Here is a 14,647-nt window from a genome sequence, read left to right as displayed (position 1 = left end):
CCCGTTCTTTCGGATTTCTTGCCCCACTTCAGAACTTCTCCCACTCATCTCGTCATAAGCTTTCTCTGTCTCGACTCAGCTGTTGAAGGATTCTGTGTCCCATGGAGGGTCAGAGACAGAGCTTGGATGGTCAAGGTGTGCCCAACATATACCGAGATGCAGATTTAATGGAATTACTGTGCCCACTTTCCAGTCTTTGTGACACGAGGGTAAGTGGCACCATCAGAGACACATTCAGATCTCTGTTAGGAGAATTTTCTCTTCCTTGGTTATTGTTTAGAACCTAACTGGTTTACATGATGCACTTTACACGGAATTCCTGTAGAACCACTGATGGGATTGGTGCAGACATTCTTGGTTTGTTTCCCCATCGCTGCCTGTAAATTATTGAGTAAACTTGGATCCATTTGTTAACACTTTCATTTATCTGCTCCCATTATACAGGGTGAGAGCAACATCTGGAGAGTTACACGATGTCCTTCAACATGTCTCTAAACACAACTGAGCCGCCACCACATACCGATGCCTCCAAACTTAACACTAAAAATACAAGGATAGCCCTCAGTCTCCTTTCTGTCCTGATCAGTGTCATTGGCTTGTTTGGAAATGGGATCATCATTAGCTACCTCTGCCGTCGCGCAAATAGGAACAAGTCCACTGTCTACATACTCAACCTGGCTGTGGCGGACTTCATTTTTCTGGTTGGATGCGGCTCGGTCGCTGTCTACCTTCTCTGCTTATTGAACGGGGTGCAGACAGCAGACGAAGCTGACAAAGTCTTCTCTATTTTGATGGATCTGGTGAATAATTTCGGATTTAACGCAAGCCTCTTCCTGCTCGCCACTCTCAGCACCGAAAGATGTCTTTCCGGTTACTACCCCATCTGGTACAGGTGTCGGCGTCCCAGGCACCTGTCCGCTGTAGTGTGCGTGGTAATGTGGACACTGTCTCTTCTCATAACAGTACTGGAGAAATTTGTGTTTGAGGACTATCGATCTACCATCTACATAATCACGTCTGTGTTGTACGTTATAGTGACCATCATAATGATCATGACCAGTTCCGTCCTTCTGTGGGAGATCTGCAGGTCTTCCTCAATCAACAGACCTGTAAGACTCTACATCGCTATCATAGCTGCTGTTATCTTGTTCCTCGTCTCGCTAGTGCCAGCGAGACTAATGAGGTTATTGTTTTTCTTTGTAATTATCCCCACAGGACCCATTAAGGTCCTCACCTACTTTGTGGTTTCTCTTTGCTCAGCTGTCAACTCATGCTTCAACCCGTACATCTACATCTTGGTAGGGCGATGGAGGAACAGATCTAGCATGAAACTGGCCTTGCATGGAGTCTTCAAAGAGGAAATTGAGAGGTCAAGTGAGCTATGTTTAACCACTGGTTAACTCTTAAAATGCCAAGGACATTCATAAACATTATAGAAAATGCACAGTGAGTGAAAGTGTCCCCCATCAGTTCTCCTGTTGCTTAAAGTGGCATTTCTGCATCTGAGAAGATAAAATAGTTTGTCCTCAAATCTCAACATTTCTAAAACAAGTACATTTGTGATTCATTTGGGACTTTGGTTGTCAAACTGTGTTATGTATTTCTAGATATTTTCGTTCTCTGGAGGTGCATTTACCCCAGCGAGGTGATTGGACTATTACTTGCACGGTACTAGTGGATGCCCCTCCTCTACGTCGTTGGTCTGGTGGATGAAGAAAGAATGAAAGGTGGACTTTTATTTGTTAAACGAATGTTTCTGCGTTGGTCATTTGATGATTAAACATCCAACAGTATATAGTTTGTTTTTTACGTCCTTACTAGTAATTTTGTGATGAATGGATACGTTACTTGATGTAAAGCAGATGTTCCTTTAGAGCATTTTTAGGACTTGTCCGTATGGAGGAACTTGAAGAACTTGTTTTTTTTTTTTTACATAATATTAATTGAACGTCACTCGTGACACGCGTTCCAAATATCCGAGCCACGAACACTAGTAACGTGACTCATCCGCTGGAGATGAGCCAACCGTGTCAGTGAGAGGACTTGTGCAACCAGCAGAGAGTCCTACAGACACAGTAACTAACAGGTCCTTCGCACGGCGGGAGCCCCTCTGACGACACGACTAGAAACGGGCAACTTACAGAAAACCTTCCCAGAAAAGCGAGATTCTTCGTGTTCGTTTTTTGCCGTTTTTTTTATTTTTTAGAAGAGGTTAATACGGGGTTAACCTGGTGACTATACACAGCAGCTTTGGCACCAGGATTGTAAAGGTCTGCTCTTCACTGGTTGATTATGGACGAGCCCCCTGCTGGTAACCAATAGAGTCGCTCGTACGGACCTTGAAAATACTGGTGCCGAAACTCGGCCTGGGGAAACTACTGGTCTCCTCGCTCCAGGAGTCAAAGGTCTGTACGAGCGACCAATAGAAAATGCACCCTTTGTGTTCTTTTTCATGTTCGCCCAAATACGAAGTCTAGTATTTACCCCAAGTTCTCTCTTCACATAGAATGTGCCCCACACATCTACAGGTAAAGACTGCATGTAACTCGTAAGGCAAAGTCCTAAACGTGGCTCCTAATGGCAGACAGACACGTGGCTTCCTAGAGATAAAGTACCCCACTCTCAGTATTGGCCCCTGCCGGGCCCTGTGGGCTTATGGGGTTTAGTGTTACATTAAATGGCTTACAGTCTACCCTCCTAATACCTTCAGCCAGGAACCATCCATCCTCCTCACCCTTGAGATCTCCGGCCCCTGACTTCTCTACATCCCTCTCACTACACTCACATTATCCCTCCTTAACCTCCCAACAGAGTGCACGCTCCCAGGAGTTGGACTGTCTTCTCATCCTGTATTTGTCCTTCTTTATGTATCTTATTGTTTATCTTATTGTCCAAAGTGTCTGCAGCTGGTTATGATTTCCGCGTCATGACATTTATGTCACATTTTTGACAATAAAATAATTCCTCGGCTTCCATGTCGTTGTTCAGAGACGACATTAATTATCAGCAGAGGGTTTCCAGTCCGCCAGCTCATTACCAGTCCGTCCCAGTGGAACGCGGCGGGCCGTGAGGTGGGACCCATTACCGCGGCTCGCAGAATGATGCAAGTGGGAATCGCTTAATAGAACTTTTAGAACTTTTGACTCAGAAGCTGGGAGCGCCGGGGGGAATTGGTTTGGGAATAACCCGATGTTTTCTACAATAACTTCATAAGAATTAAGCGCGTCTGTACTGACTGCACAAAGAGACGGACGAATAATAATAATCAAATAATAACAATAAAATCATATCAGTAATAATAACTCCTGATGTGTCTGTATGTATTAATGTATATTTGTTATGTGTCTTAACTGCCTCAATTAATTTGTACAGCGCTTCATCATTTGTTGGTAGTAATAATAATAATAATAATAAAATCAATAGGAATAATAAATAATCAAATCATTATAATAATAAAAAAATGAAATCGATAGGATTAATAAATAATAATAGGATTCAGGCGTAGATCTCTCATCCTTCTTGGACGCCATATTCACTGTCCCGTCCATTTACCTCATTTTTTTGCTCATTTTCTTAACCTTTTTTCCAAATCATACATTTTGTGTTTTCTTCGTTAATAATTGAGATGCGCTCGCGGGGACTGTAATTATTTTCACTTTAGCTCTGATTTCTGTAACAATCTTTTTGAACTCTACATTTATTTTTCAGGATTTATTCCGGAGGTTTTACTATTTGTTATCTTAACAGAAAGAAATAATATTTATAATTGCTACTAAAGGAATTCTGGTCAAAAGAGACAGAACAATGAAAAAAAAATAGATTAAAGCCCAATAAAACGATTGTAACCTAAACGGCTGTGAGAGCGCCAGCGCCTGGTGAGAGCGCGAGAGAAATGTCCCGTCCAGTCTGCGGGAACGTGTCCGGCGGTGCATGCGTCCTGCGATTAGGGCTATTCACTAAACTACCTCTGGAGGCCAGGAGCAGCCAGTAGCCTACCTAGCGGGGGGCGGGGGGGGCGGTCCGCACCGGGTGCCGCTCATCAGGGGGTGCCAACTTGCCGGCACCCGGCACCCCTCCAGAGACGGACAGTAATGTCCGCCGCTGGAGGAGCAGGCTTGCAAGGGAGCGGTATCGGAGGTCTTTAACAGACCACCGGCTCCCTTGAGTGATTTTAAGCCGGTTCAAGGATTTTCCTTGAACCCGGCTTAAAATCACTCAAGGGAGCCGGAGGTCTGTTAAAGACCTCCGATACCGCTCCCTTGCGATCCGCGCGGCAACAGCTGTTGTGCGCCGGGGTTTGTTGTTAGATTCCGGCGCACAACACTGAAGCCGCGCCCACCGCTGTCCATGCCCTCTGACCCGGAAGAAGATAGAGAAGACAGAAGAACTGAAGAAGAGGAGCGAAGAGAAGGAAAAGGAGCTGTAAGGAGAAAAGAGGAAAGGTAGGAAAGCATACAGTGAGAGTGGATTGGTGTATGTGTGTGGATTGGTGTATGTGTGTGGATTGGTGTATGTGTGTGTGGATTGGTATGTGTGTGGATTGGTGTATGTGTGTGGATTGGTGTATGTGTGTGGATTGGTATATGTGTGGATTGGTGTATGTGTGTGGATTGGTGTATGTGTGTGGATTGGTGTATGTGTGTGGATTGGTATGTGTGTGGATTGGTATGTGTGTGGATTAGTATATGTGTGGATTGCTATGTGTGTGGATTAGTATGTGTGTGGATTGGTGTATGTGTGTGGATTGGTGTATGTGTGTGGATTGGTATGTGTGTGGATTGGTGTATGTGTGTGGATTGGTATGTGTGTGTGGATTGGTATGTGTGGATTGGTATGTGTGGATTGGTGTATGTGTGTGGATTGGTATGTGTGTGGATTGGTGTATGTGTGTGGATTGGTGTATGTGTGTGGATTAGTATGTGTGTGGATTGGTGTATGTGTGTGGATTGGTATGTGTGTGGATTGGTGTATGTTTGTGGATTGGTGTATGTGTGTGGATTGGTGTATGTGTGTGGATTGGTATGTGTGTGGATTAGTATGTGTGTGGATTGGTGTATGTGTGTGGATTGGTGTATGTGTGTGGATTGGTATGTGTGTGTGGATTGGTATGTGTGTGTGGATTGGTATGTGTGGATTGGTATGTGTGTGGATTGGTATGTGTGTGGATTGGTATGTGTGTGGATTGGTATGTGTGTGGATTGGTATGTGTGGATTGGTGTATGTGTGTGGATTGGTATGTGTTTGTGGATTGGTATGTGTGGATTGGTATGTGTGGATTGGTAAGTGTGTGAGAGTGATGGGTGTTATGCTGTACCATTTCCAATGTATTTTTCATTATATAATTATGCTCTAAAGTACATCATAACTCCCATCACTCTATACTGTTCCATACAGTGGCAGAGCTGGGAGACAGAGGCCTTGGACCCCACCGCAGGACTCCTGAAAGGTAAGTGAACTTCAAAGAGGGAGAGGGTAGATAGTTAGGAGGGGTAGATAGGGAGAAGGGAGTGAGAAGGGGTAGATAGGGCAGAAGGGAGTGAGAAGGGGTAGATAGGGCAGAAGGGAGCGAGAAGGGGTAGATAGGGCAATCATACTCCTATCATGCCAAGTCTGCGAGTGCCTCCTGGAATCTGGGTATACCTGGGCATGATAGGAATGTGATTGCTGTTAACAATTATATGTATATATATATATATATATATATATATATATAGTTATTTAATTGTTTTGTCCTATTTTGGTGTGTTACTTACTTTAAATAAAAGTGTTAGATTTTTTTATGGTGTGTGTGGGGGGGTCATATTCAGTTTCGGCCAGGTAGTTTTAAAGTGTGGGGGGGGTGCCACATACAGGATCCGCCCCGGGTGCCAAATACTCTAGGTACGCCCCTGGGAGAAGCTGAGCTGATACCGGTTTAAAAAGCAAGAAGCTGATGATTTCACCACCTACCATCCAATTGTCTCGCTTTTCTTTTGCCCTGTGTGCACTGGGGGTAAAATGGCTTTGGTGGGGTATGGAACTTATACACCCCCAGCTTCCATCCCCAACCCGTGATTAAAAACCACTAAATGAGGGGCATGTAGCCTCTGTGCCGCCCTGTGCCCTCGTCTTACAGCATCTTTACTTTTTAGCGGGAATGTCTTCTGAAAAAAGGCACGTTGTAGAAACGTTCCTAGGTTTCTTAAGACAGATTTGTAACTTTCTGCTTTTTCCCTGATTTCCTTTCTCTGTTCCAAAAACCCAGACTGAACATTATTGGCTCTCTGAAGGCCCCTGACAGTCCCAGGTATCTCCTGTAGAACCTCACTTTCTTCTATAAGAACCACACTCTGGGCTCCTTACTCCCCAAACTCATCTATGTAACTCCTTGATTTGGGCACCAGAAATGTTGAGGGTTGTGCATTCCTACAAAGAAAATCCCGCATAAAATCCTTCACAGCCAGACTGGCAATGACCAGGTGGCCCATGCACTTTAAGACCAGAGGCCGTCTGACTGAGTGTGGTGGATGGCTGGATATGCGGGGCCGTCTGCTCACAAAGGAATGATAATTATAAGGTAAATGTTCACTCTTTCCTTTAAAGCTACAGCCTGACATTGGGCAAAACACAAGCTGAAGAGGATTCGGATTCATCTCAAGACCTCCAGCTATTATAACACAAAGAGTGGACATTTCATGAAACCAATGGTAAAGTATCGCAAACTCGAGCCATAGATCCCCGTAGAACGGTCCCCTTGAGACCGTAAGCAATCACAAGGCTTCATTTTAGTCTCTAAAATCCATTTGGATGCAAGCACGTTCCAGGAACAACATAAATAGCAGGAACCCCCTGAGACCGGACGCCTCGGAGGCTTAGATTGTATCTAATCATACATTGCCTTAATGAGGCCCCTGGGCCGGGCTGGTGACAGCATTTAAAAGGTGGCTTGAAATCGGTCGATTAAACAGATGCTGAATTCCAAATCACTTGAAGAGACGTCTTTCATTTATATCTGAGGTTCCCTCCCTGAATCAGCAAGTTCCGGAAAACAAAAGTACCAAAGCCACCAAAGGTCAGACACCAACACATCTCCTGTCTCTAAATACAGGGAAATAGTATAAAAAATAAAGACATTTATCATAGGTAGAGTTCTAAAAACTATTCTAGATTTAAAACCAGGATCAAAGGCCAGAGACTCTCGGAACATAAATCCTTAAATCGCAGGTGAGTTTTCATACAGTTCACCCGGAGTTTCCATTTTCTCCCCACAAACCTTTGTCCACTGAGTCCTGTTCATAAAAGCCCCTTACCAATCGTTCTTTATACCTGCACACTTTCTCAGGGGTGACCAGGAGAGATGTTTCGGCCCAGTTGTATCATTGTTGGGGCAGGTGTGTCCGGGCTGGGGTAAACACGCTAAAAACCACCCGTATTCCAATATCTCCTCATTTCTGGGGTAGATGAAAGTGTGTCGTTGTGGAACAGATGGTGCTCATGACTTCATTTTATTTGGTGTATTGTGGTCTGTGTGTTGGACGTTCTCCACCCGGTTATATCAGCATTTTTAACGTAACCGATCCTTCTCTTATAAAAGATCCCGCTGGATATACCGGCTCCGAAACCACGGCATTTCCTAAACTTAAAGTTTTCATTGTGTTTTTCATCCTTTAAGGTGGATTTGTCATGTAATCCATACTTATCTAGCATGGCACATATAAGACACTAACTGTGCGCACCTTCTTTAGACGAGGGATTATATTCTCTCTAAACCGATGCATGAACGTGTCCGGCTCATAGTCTCCTAACATCTCTGTCTGGGTTGCTCCTGTTTTCTGCGGCAGATATAAAGACACCATGTGGTCGGTGAACCAGAGCAAGGAGTTTGAATTTCTGTTCCTGGGATTGTTTGAAGCCTCGGGGTCTCGGATCCCCCTGTTTGTGCTCTTTCTCCTGGTTTATCTGATGACCCTGGTGGGGAACGTCCTCATCATCTTCCTGATCTTCAGTGACCCTCGGCTCCACACGCCCATGTATTGGTTCCTGAGTAATCTTGCTTGTATAGATGTCTTATACTCATCTGTCACTTCTCCTCGAATGCTTGCAGACTTCTTCTCTAAGAAAAGGACCATCGCCCTGTCCGCCTGCATCACCCAGTTCTTCTTCTTCTTCTCCTTTGTCTGCATTGAGCTTTACTTGTTGGCTGCGATGTCCTACGACCGATACGTCGCCATCTGCCAGCCTTTGCATTACATTCAAATAATGCACCCCAAGTTCTGTGGCCAGATGGCGTCCGCAGCGTGGACTACTGGCTTCCTCACATCTCTGATTCATACCCTTTGCACCAAGAGATTAACCTTTTGTGGGCCAAACTCCATTAACGGCTTCTTCTGTGACTTGCCGCAGCTGTTTTTGCTTTCTTGCACCAGTACTTTTATCAACGTGCTGGTGATGTTTGCGGTCGGTATACTGATGGGATCGGGGGCTCTGGGAATCACGTTTGTTCCGTATATTCATATTTTCAGAACCATTAGTGGAATAAAGAGCATAAAGGGCAAGCTGAAGGCATTTTCCACGTGTACCTCGCATCTGATGGTGGTTTTTATTTTCTACGGTACCCTTATCTTTACCTACCTTCGTCCTGCCCCAAGTTCATTTTCAGACGACCGGCTGGTGTCCGTTGTGTACACCATCCTTACGCCTCTGTTAAACCCCCTTATTTACAGTTTGAGGAATAAAGATCTGAAGGAAGCCCTGGGGAAAGCCTTGCATAAAATGCCATGTGTAAGGATCAGTACGAAGTCCATACCATCTGATCAGAGGATGGACCATGAAGCCAAACCGAGGGGCTGATCGCCGGTGTGAGAACGGGTCCATCTGTAGATCTGGGAATACGGTGCAGAGCCTTCCACTAAAGAAATCCACAATCGTTATCTGCCCCCTGTACCCAGAATCTGGGGTAACAACTAGATCAGAGGGGCAGTTGTCCTATGATCCCTAGCTTCAGGATGCTGTTCTCTGCCCCTCTCTACATGCGGGGGCCCCGGGGGCCCTGTGGAATTATCACTAAATCTTTCTCGACCAAGGTGTTTTATAAGTGTACATTTCTAGTAATTCTGGGGCCATCTTGTGACTCTTTTGCCGCAGGTCCCTGCTTGTTAAAAATCAAACAAAGCTTTAATGAGATGCCTTCGTTATTATTATCATTATTATTATCATTATTATTATCATTATTATCATTATTATTATCATTATTAGTATTATCATTATTATCATTATCATTATTATTATCATTATTATTATCATTATTATTATTATCGTTATTATTATTATCATTATTATCATTATTATTATCATTATTATTTGTAGTAGTATTATTATCATTATTATTAGTATTTTTATTATATACCTCAAACATCTCTGCGAAATGCAACAATTAAAAGTATAGAATCTTTCTGTGCCGTTCTTTGTGTCTTTAGATCGTTTCCCGCTCTTTAATGTTTTTTTTTTTGCATGGATTGGGTCCCAAAGTTTGTCTGCCTTTTGCGAAGGAGCCACGTTATACAATAAGGCACTCAGCTCCTAATTCCCGTAAAAACAAATGGAAACCAAGCTGAAAGCTCTGAATTTTTAGTTGAATTACAATTTTGTTTCTCACTCATTCTTTGCCACCCTCTCTCAGGCTCTCTCTCTTACATTGTCTCTCCCTTTCTCAGACCATCTCTCCCTTTCGCAGGCTCTCTCACCCTCTCTCAGGCTCCCTCACTCTCTCTCGGGCTCCCTCACACTCTCTCAGGCTCCCTCACCCTCTCTCAGACTGTCTATCCCTTTCTCAGGCTCTCACCCTCTCTCAGGCTCTCTCACTCTCTCTTACATTGTCTCTCCCTTTCTCAGACCGTCTCTCCCTTTCTCAGGCTCTCTCACCCTCTCTCAGGCTCCCTCACACTCTATCAGACTGTCTCTCCCTTTCTCAGACTCCCTCACCCTCTCTCAGGCTCCCTCACTCTCTCTCAGGCTCCCTCACTCTCTCTCAGACTCCCTCACCCTCTCTCAGGCTCCCTCACGCTCTCTCAGTGTCTACCACCTTCTTTTTCTTTTGTTCTCTACCTCTCCATTCTTCTTTCTCCGGGGATCTGCTTCTCCCAGTAATCTGCTGGATTACCCTGGCCTCCTGGAGCACTTAATCAGCAACCATCTCACTGACGTATGCGTAAACGTGTGAAGGAATTCTCAGGGTTTTTACCCCAATCACAGGGTCTCGGGGTAAATGGGCAGATTCTCGGGGCCACACAGTCTCGAGCCGACTCCTTCATATTCTCCCCTGATATAATAATAGCTGAGCATCCAGGACGGTGCATTTCTCCCTGCTATATCACAGATGGTATCCCTGCTTGAATACAGATGGCATTTCAGAAATGGGTAAAGGATGTCACCTAAAAGCCTTCATTTCACCGTCACTTGAACTCAGGGTGATATGTCGGTGCTTGCGATGATCCCCAGAAGATGTCCCCAGATGCACCGTCATATTACCATACCTAGCGTGATGAAGGCCAAGCTAGATATAGGATTAGGGCCGGTACTAAAGGAAAGAACTCAGAGGTCGGGCCGACTGGTTCTTATCTGCCGTCACTGTCTATGTTTCTATTGCCCTGATTTCAAGTGAAATGGCGGAAGTTACCTCCGGGTTATGTTCGCGGAGATGAAGAAGAAGACAGAAGAGAGAAGATAAAAGATAGAAGACGATGAAGAATAAAATGCGAAAGCTGAAGTGGTCGGTGCCTATAGAGAGCGCTAGAGAGAGAGTGTGCGTGAATGTGGGCACCGGGCAACAAATTCCCTTCCCAAATTAGAAACGCCCCCGAATGATAAGAATGTTAAGAATGATAAACTGATATCCCGAATAGGGGGCTTCCCTAGAGGAAAGCAGAGACCATCCTGTGCGTCTCTGACCCCCTTCTTCCTGGCCTATGGGATGGGGGGTAAAGTTAAAAAAAACCCTACCCCTCTTTATCTAATTCCCCCAGGTAGGGACATGAGGTCCATCCAAAGCTGTTTTAATGTTTATGTAAGGGGGGGACTTCTGAGTCACTTTGTCTTCAACAACCTCAGTGAATTGGCTGCCTGGCCTCCCATTTTTCCCGTCTCGCACGCTCTTGCACTTTAGTGAATAGACTTCCCCGTTTTCTGTCTCCGGTTAGCGGACAGAAGGAGTCCCTGAGTGGGATTCTCTCTGAGGATTATAAACGTCTTATTTCACAGCTGGGCGATTCCGCTGAAATAAATCCCTTTAGGTTTTCCCTAAATATATAAATGTTAGGATTTTCCTGGAGCCGCTGCGTGTTTGTGCAGGCGTGGGAGCTGCGTGGTGGCTGCGTGGGAGCTGCGTGGGAGCTGCGTGCCCGCATGCGTTAGTATGACAGGTGAGTGATCAAAGGGCGTATTTATTGTGGTCATATCGGTGGAATCGGGGTCATCGTTCACATAAAATAAACATCGGCGACCACGAAGGATCGGAAATCAGGGGACACCCGGAACACGACTGCAACGGAAATCCCCCCGGTTCCGTTATTTCCTGCCGTGCTGCCCCCGTTAAAGCCCCTCCATCCCGTGTCGCATTCTGTCAGCGGCCGGCACAGCCACGACGGGGACCGGAAGCGAATCCAGAGCCTGCGCTTTTAATAATTATTTCAATAAATCCGGTGTTCATGCAGAACGTTCTTCTTTCTTTGGCCAAACAATTTATCAGCATTATTATTAATTTATTATTTATTGTTATTCATTATATTTTATTAATTATTATTATTTTATTTATTATTTATTGTTATTCATTATATTTTATTAATTATTATTATTAATTTATTATTTATTGTTATTCATTATATTTTATTAATTATTATTATTATTTTATTATTTATTGTTATTCATTATATTTTATTAATTATTAATATTATTTATTATTATTTTTTATGTCCTCTTTTTTTAATAATTTGCTTTTCGCCCTTTTCGATAAAACTTTCAGCTGTTTTTGGTTTACGTTGTAACGGCTTCGCCAAGAGCTGTAGTCGCTCCCAGAGATCACCCAGGATCCTCCTGTCCCCGAAATCACTTCCAGCAGCGGTCAGCATCACTTCTTGGGCCTCCCGTGGTGTGAGCAGATAGTCTTGGTACATTTCAACCTGCATTTTTACGAGTGACCCCCAAAGTGACCCCCACACTTCCCCCACAGGAGTAACCATGGCCCGAACGCCCAGGCTGAATGTGGCCAAGAGTCTGGGGGGGGGGGGTCTGTGTCTGGCCCAGCAATGTAGTTCTGTCATATACATGTTTAGGCCACAGATTTAACCTGGAATTAAAATGACATTTCCAAAACTTGTTATGTTTATTTGTCATTCGGCGCATGTTCTCATCCCTGGCACCTTTTCTGGATAGAAACCCAGAACCCACTGGCATATGAGCCCCGTCAGCCTGTCTAGCCACTTATGCCTATGCCTTTCACTTTTACATTCCCTCACTTTTATTAGCCTCTACCACTTCTGCTGGGAGGCTGTTCCACTTATCCACCACCTTCTCAGTAAGTAAAACTCCCTTCCATTCCATCTCAGCCTCCGACCCTCGAATGTTAGATTCTGGTCTCTGATTGTAACATTTCTGAGCCTTTGAAATGAACGTTCCTCCTGTCCTTTGTTAAATCACTATGTATTTAAAGGTCACTCTCCTCTCCCTCTCTCTCTCTCTCTCTCTCTCTCTCCCACCCCCTTTCTTTCTCTTCTCTCCTTCGTCTTTGTCTCTCTTCTCTCCCCCAAGCTGGACATATTGAGACCCCTCAGCCTTTCCTGATCATTTTTATCCTGCAAACTGTTCCCCGATTTAGTGGCCTCCTCTGAACTCTCCGCAGATGGTGTCTCCAGAACTGTCCTCACGAGTCTATCTCTAAAGGGGCAGAACCGAGTTTTCCCGTTGCTAATGCCCCTCGATATACCCCCGCGCCGTGCTTCCTTTTCTGTTATTGAATTGCTCCTCTGATGTGTATCTGATACTGAGTGCGGGGTTTCTCAATCTGCCATTGCTTGATTTCCCATTTCAGGCAAATAAACGTCGGAGATTGGATGGAGAACCAAACCACGGTGTCCAAGTTCTATCTTTCTGGACTTTCCAATCTGCCGAAGGCCCAGCTTCCGCTCTTCCTGCTCTTTCTATTTTTTTACTTGATGACGTTTTCTGGGAATCTCCTCATCCTTTACCTGATCTTCACCGATGGTCACCTTCACACCCCCATGTACTTCTTCCTTGGAAACCTGGCTTGTCTGGATCTCTGCTCTTCCTCCACCACCGTCCCTCGAATGCTCTTTGATTTACTCACCAAGAGAAGACTCATTTCCGTCGCAGAGTGCATTACCCAGTTCTTTTTTTTCCTCTTTTTTGCCATCTCAGAGGTCTTCCTCCTGGCCATGATGTCCTACGACAGGTACATTGCCGTATGCCACCCTTTACATTACATGCAAATAATGAACCAGAAAGTGTGTGTCCAGTTGGCCTCCGGCGCCGGGTTCCTTGGGTTGGGTTGTTCTTTAGTGCAAACCCTTTGCCTACTGAGGCTGACATTTTGTGGGCCAAATATCCTTCAGAGCTTCTTTTGTGATCTCCCCCAGCTGCTGCAGCTCTCTTGCACGGACACGTTCATCAATATCATGGCCATTTTTCTCGTCGGTGGCCTTTTAGGATTGGCCACATTGGTGATGACTTTCTTTCCATACGTCAGCATATTTACCACTGTCTTTAAGATACCAGCCAAGGACAAGAGACTTAAAGTGTTCTCCACCTGCACCTCCCACCTGACGGTGGTCTTCATATTTTATGGCACCCTGGTCTATAATTACTTCCGCCCCGACACCAGCTATCGTTTTGCGCAGGACAGGCTGGTGTCTGTGTTTTACACGGTGATTATCCCTCTGTTAAACCCTCTGATCTATAGTCTGAGAAACCAGGAACTGAAATCTGCTCTGAAAAGAGCCGTGCGGAGGATATTTGTTGCACGTAGATAAAGGACGCCTTTTGTCTTCTATCAATTCCGTGGCTTTTATAGTAAAAATAGTAAAATTTAGATAAGAAACATCATTCCGCACCAAACCCAACTCTCAGGATCTGCCAGGCTCTGCGAGGACAGTAAATATGGCTTGGAGGAATGTAACAATGGAGGTTGGTTCTGCAGACCAGAGGCTGTTAGGAACCTTGCTAGATCTCTTTATACATTTCAGATATTTGGCCAAAGAAACCTTAATTTAGATTTGTGGCTGAGCTTCATACCCCTCTCCCCGTAACCTGTGTTTACTTTCCGGTGAGAAATCAGACGCCGTTCTGGAGTTAGGATGGAATTTTTCCATTTTTGAGGCACAATTGGAAATTGCGTCAATGCGTGGTTTTTGCTTCTTCTCGATGAACACCAGGGAGGAACTTGATGGACTTTGGTCTTTTTCAAACCAAAATACTTTTTGTTAAAAAAGTTTTGGTCACCAAATCTAGAATATTTGCCTTCTCGATCAGCTGTGCCAAGAATATCTGAGCGTCATCTCAAAACTTTTTGCCAAATCTTACGGATTCAGCGTGCCAAAGACACCCGGCGCTTAGAGACGGCGTCACAAACAGAAGAGTGGAGGTAGCAAGAAGACCTTCA

The 14,647-nt window shown here is 44.7% G+C and overlaps 3 protein-coding genes across 3 annotated transcripts; all 3 read left to right on the top strand.

Annotated features, from left to right (window-relative positions):
* Window positions 1-457: 457 nt before the first annotated feature.
* Window positions 458-1,400, top strand: LOC128502298 (mas-related G-protein coupled receptor member H-like). Its single transcript, XM_053472061.1, has one exon. It carries the CDS (start codon window positions 474-476, stop codon window positions 1,398-1,400), a length of 927 nt encoding a protein of 308 aa, XP_053328036.1. The 5' UTR covers window positions 458-473.
* A 6,433-nt stretch (window positions 1,401-7,833) lies between these two features.
* On the top strand, window positions 7,834-8,829 carry LOC128502297 (olfactory receptor 1019-like). The gene has a single exon (XM_053472060.1). The coding sequence runs from the start codon at window positions 7,834-7,836 to the stop codon at window positions 8,827-8,829; it is 996 nt and encodes a 331-aa protein (XP_053328035.1).
* Window positions 8,830-13,082: 4,253 nt separating this feature from the next.
* On the top strand, window positions 13,083-14,100 carry LOC128501183 (olfactory receptor 1019-like). Its single transcript, XM_053470578.1, has one exon. The coding sequence runs from the start codon at window positions 13,083-13,085 to the stop codon at window positions 14,016-14,018; it is 936 nt and encodes a 311-aa protein (XP_053326553.1). The 3' UTR covers window positions 14,019-14,100.
* Window positions 14,101-14,647: the final 547 nt, after the last annotated feature.

This window comes from Spea bombifrons, chromosome 7 (assembly GCF_027358695.1).
Source record: "Spea bombifrons isolate aSpeBom1 chromosome 7, aSpeBom1.2.pri, whole genome shotgun sequence".
Classification (NCBI taxonomy): Eukaryota; Metazoa; Chordata; class Amphibia; order Anura; family Pelobatidae; genus Spea; species Spea bombifrons.
This window is presented reverse-complemented; position numbering and strand designations above follow the sequence as displayed.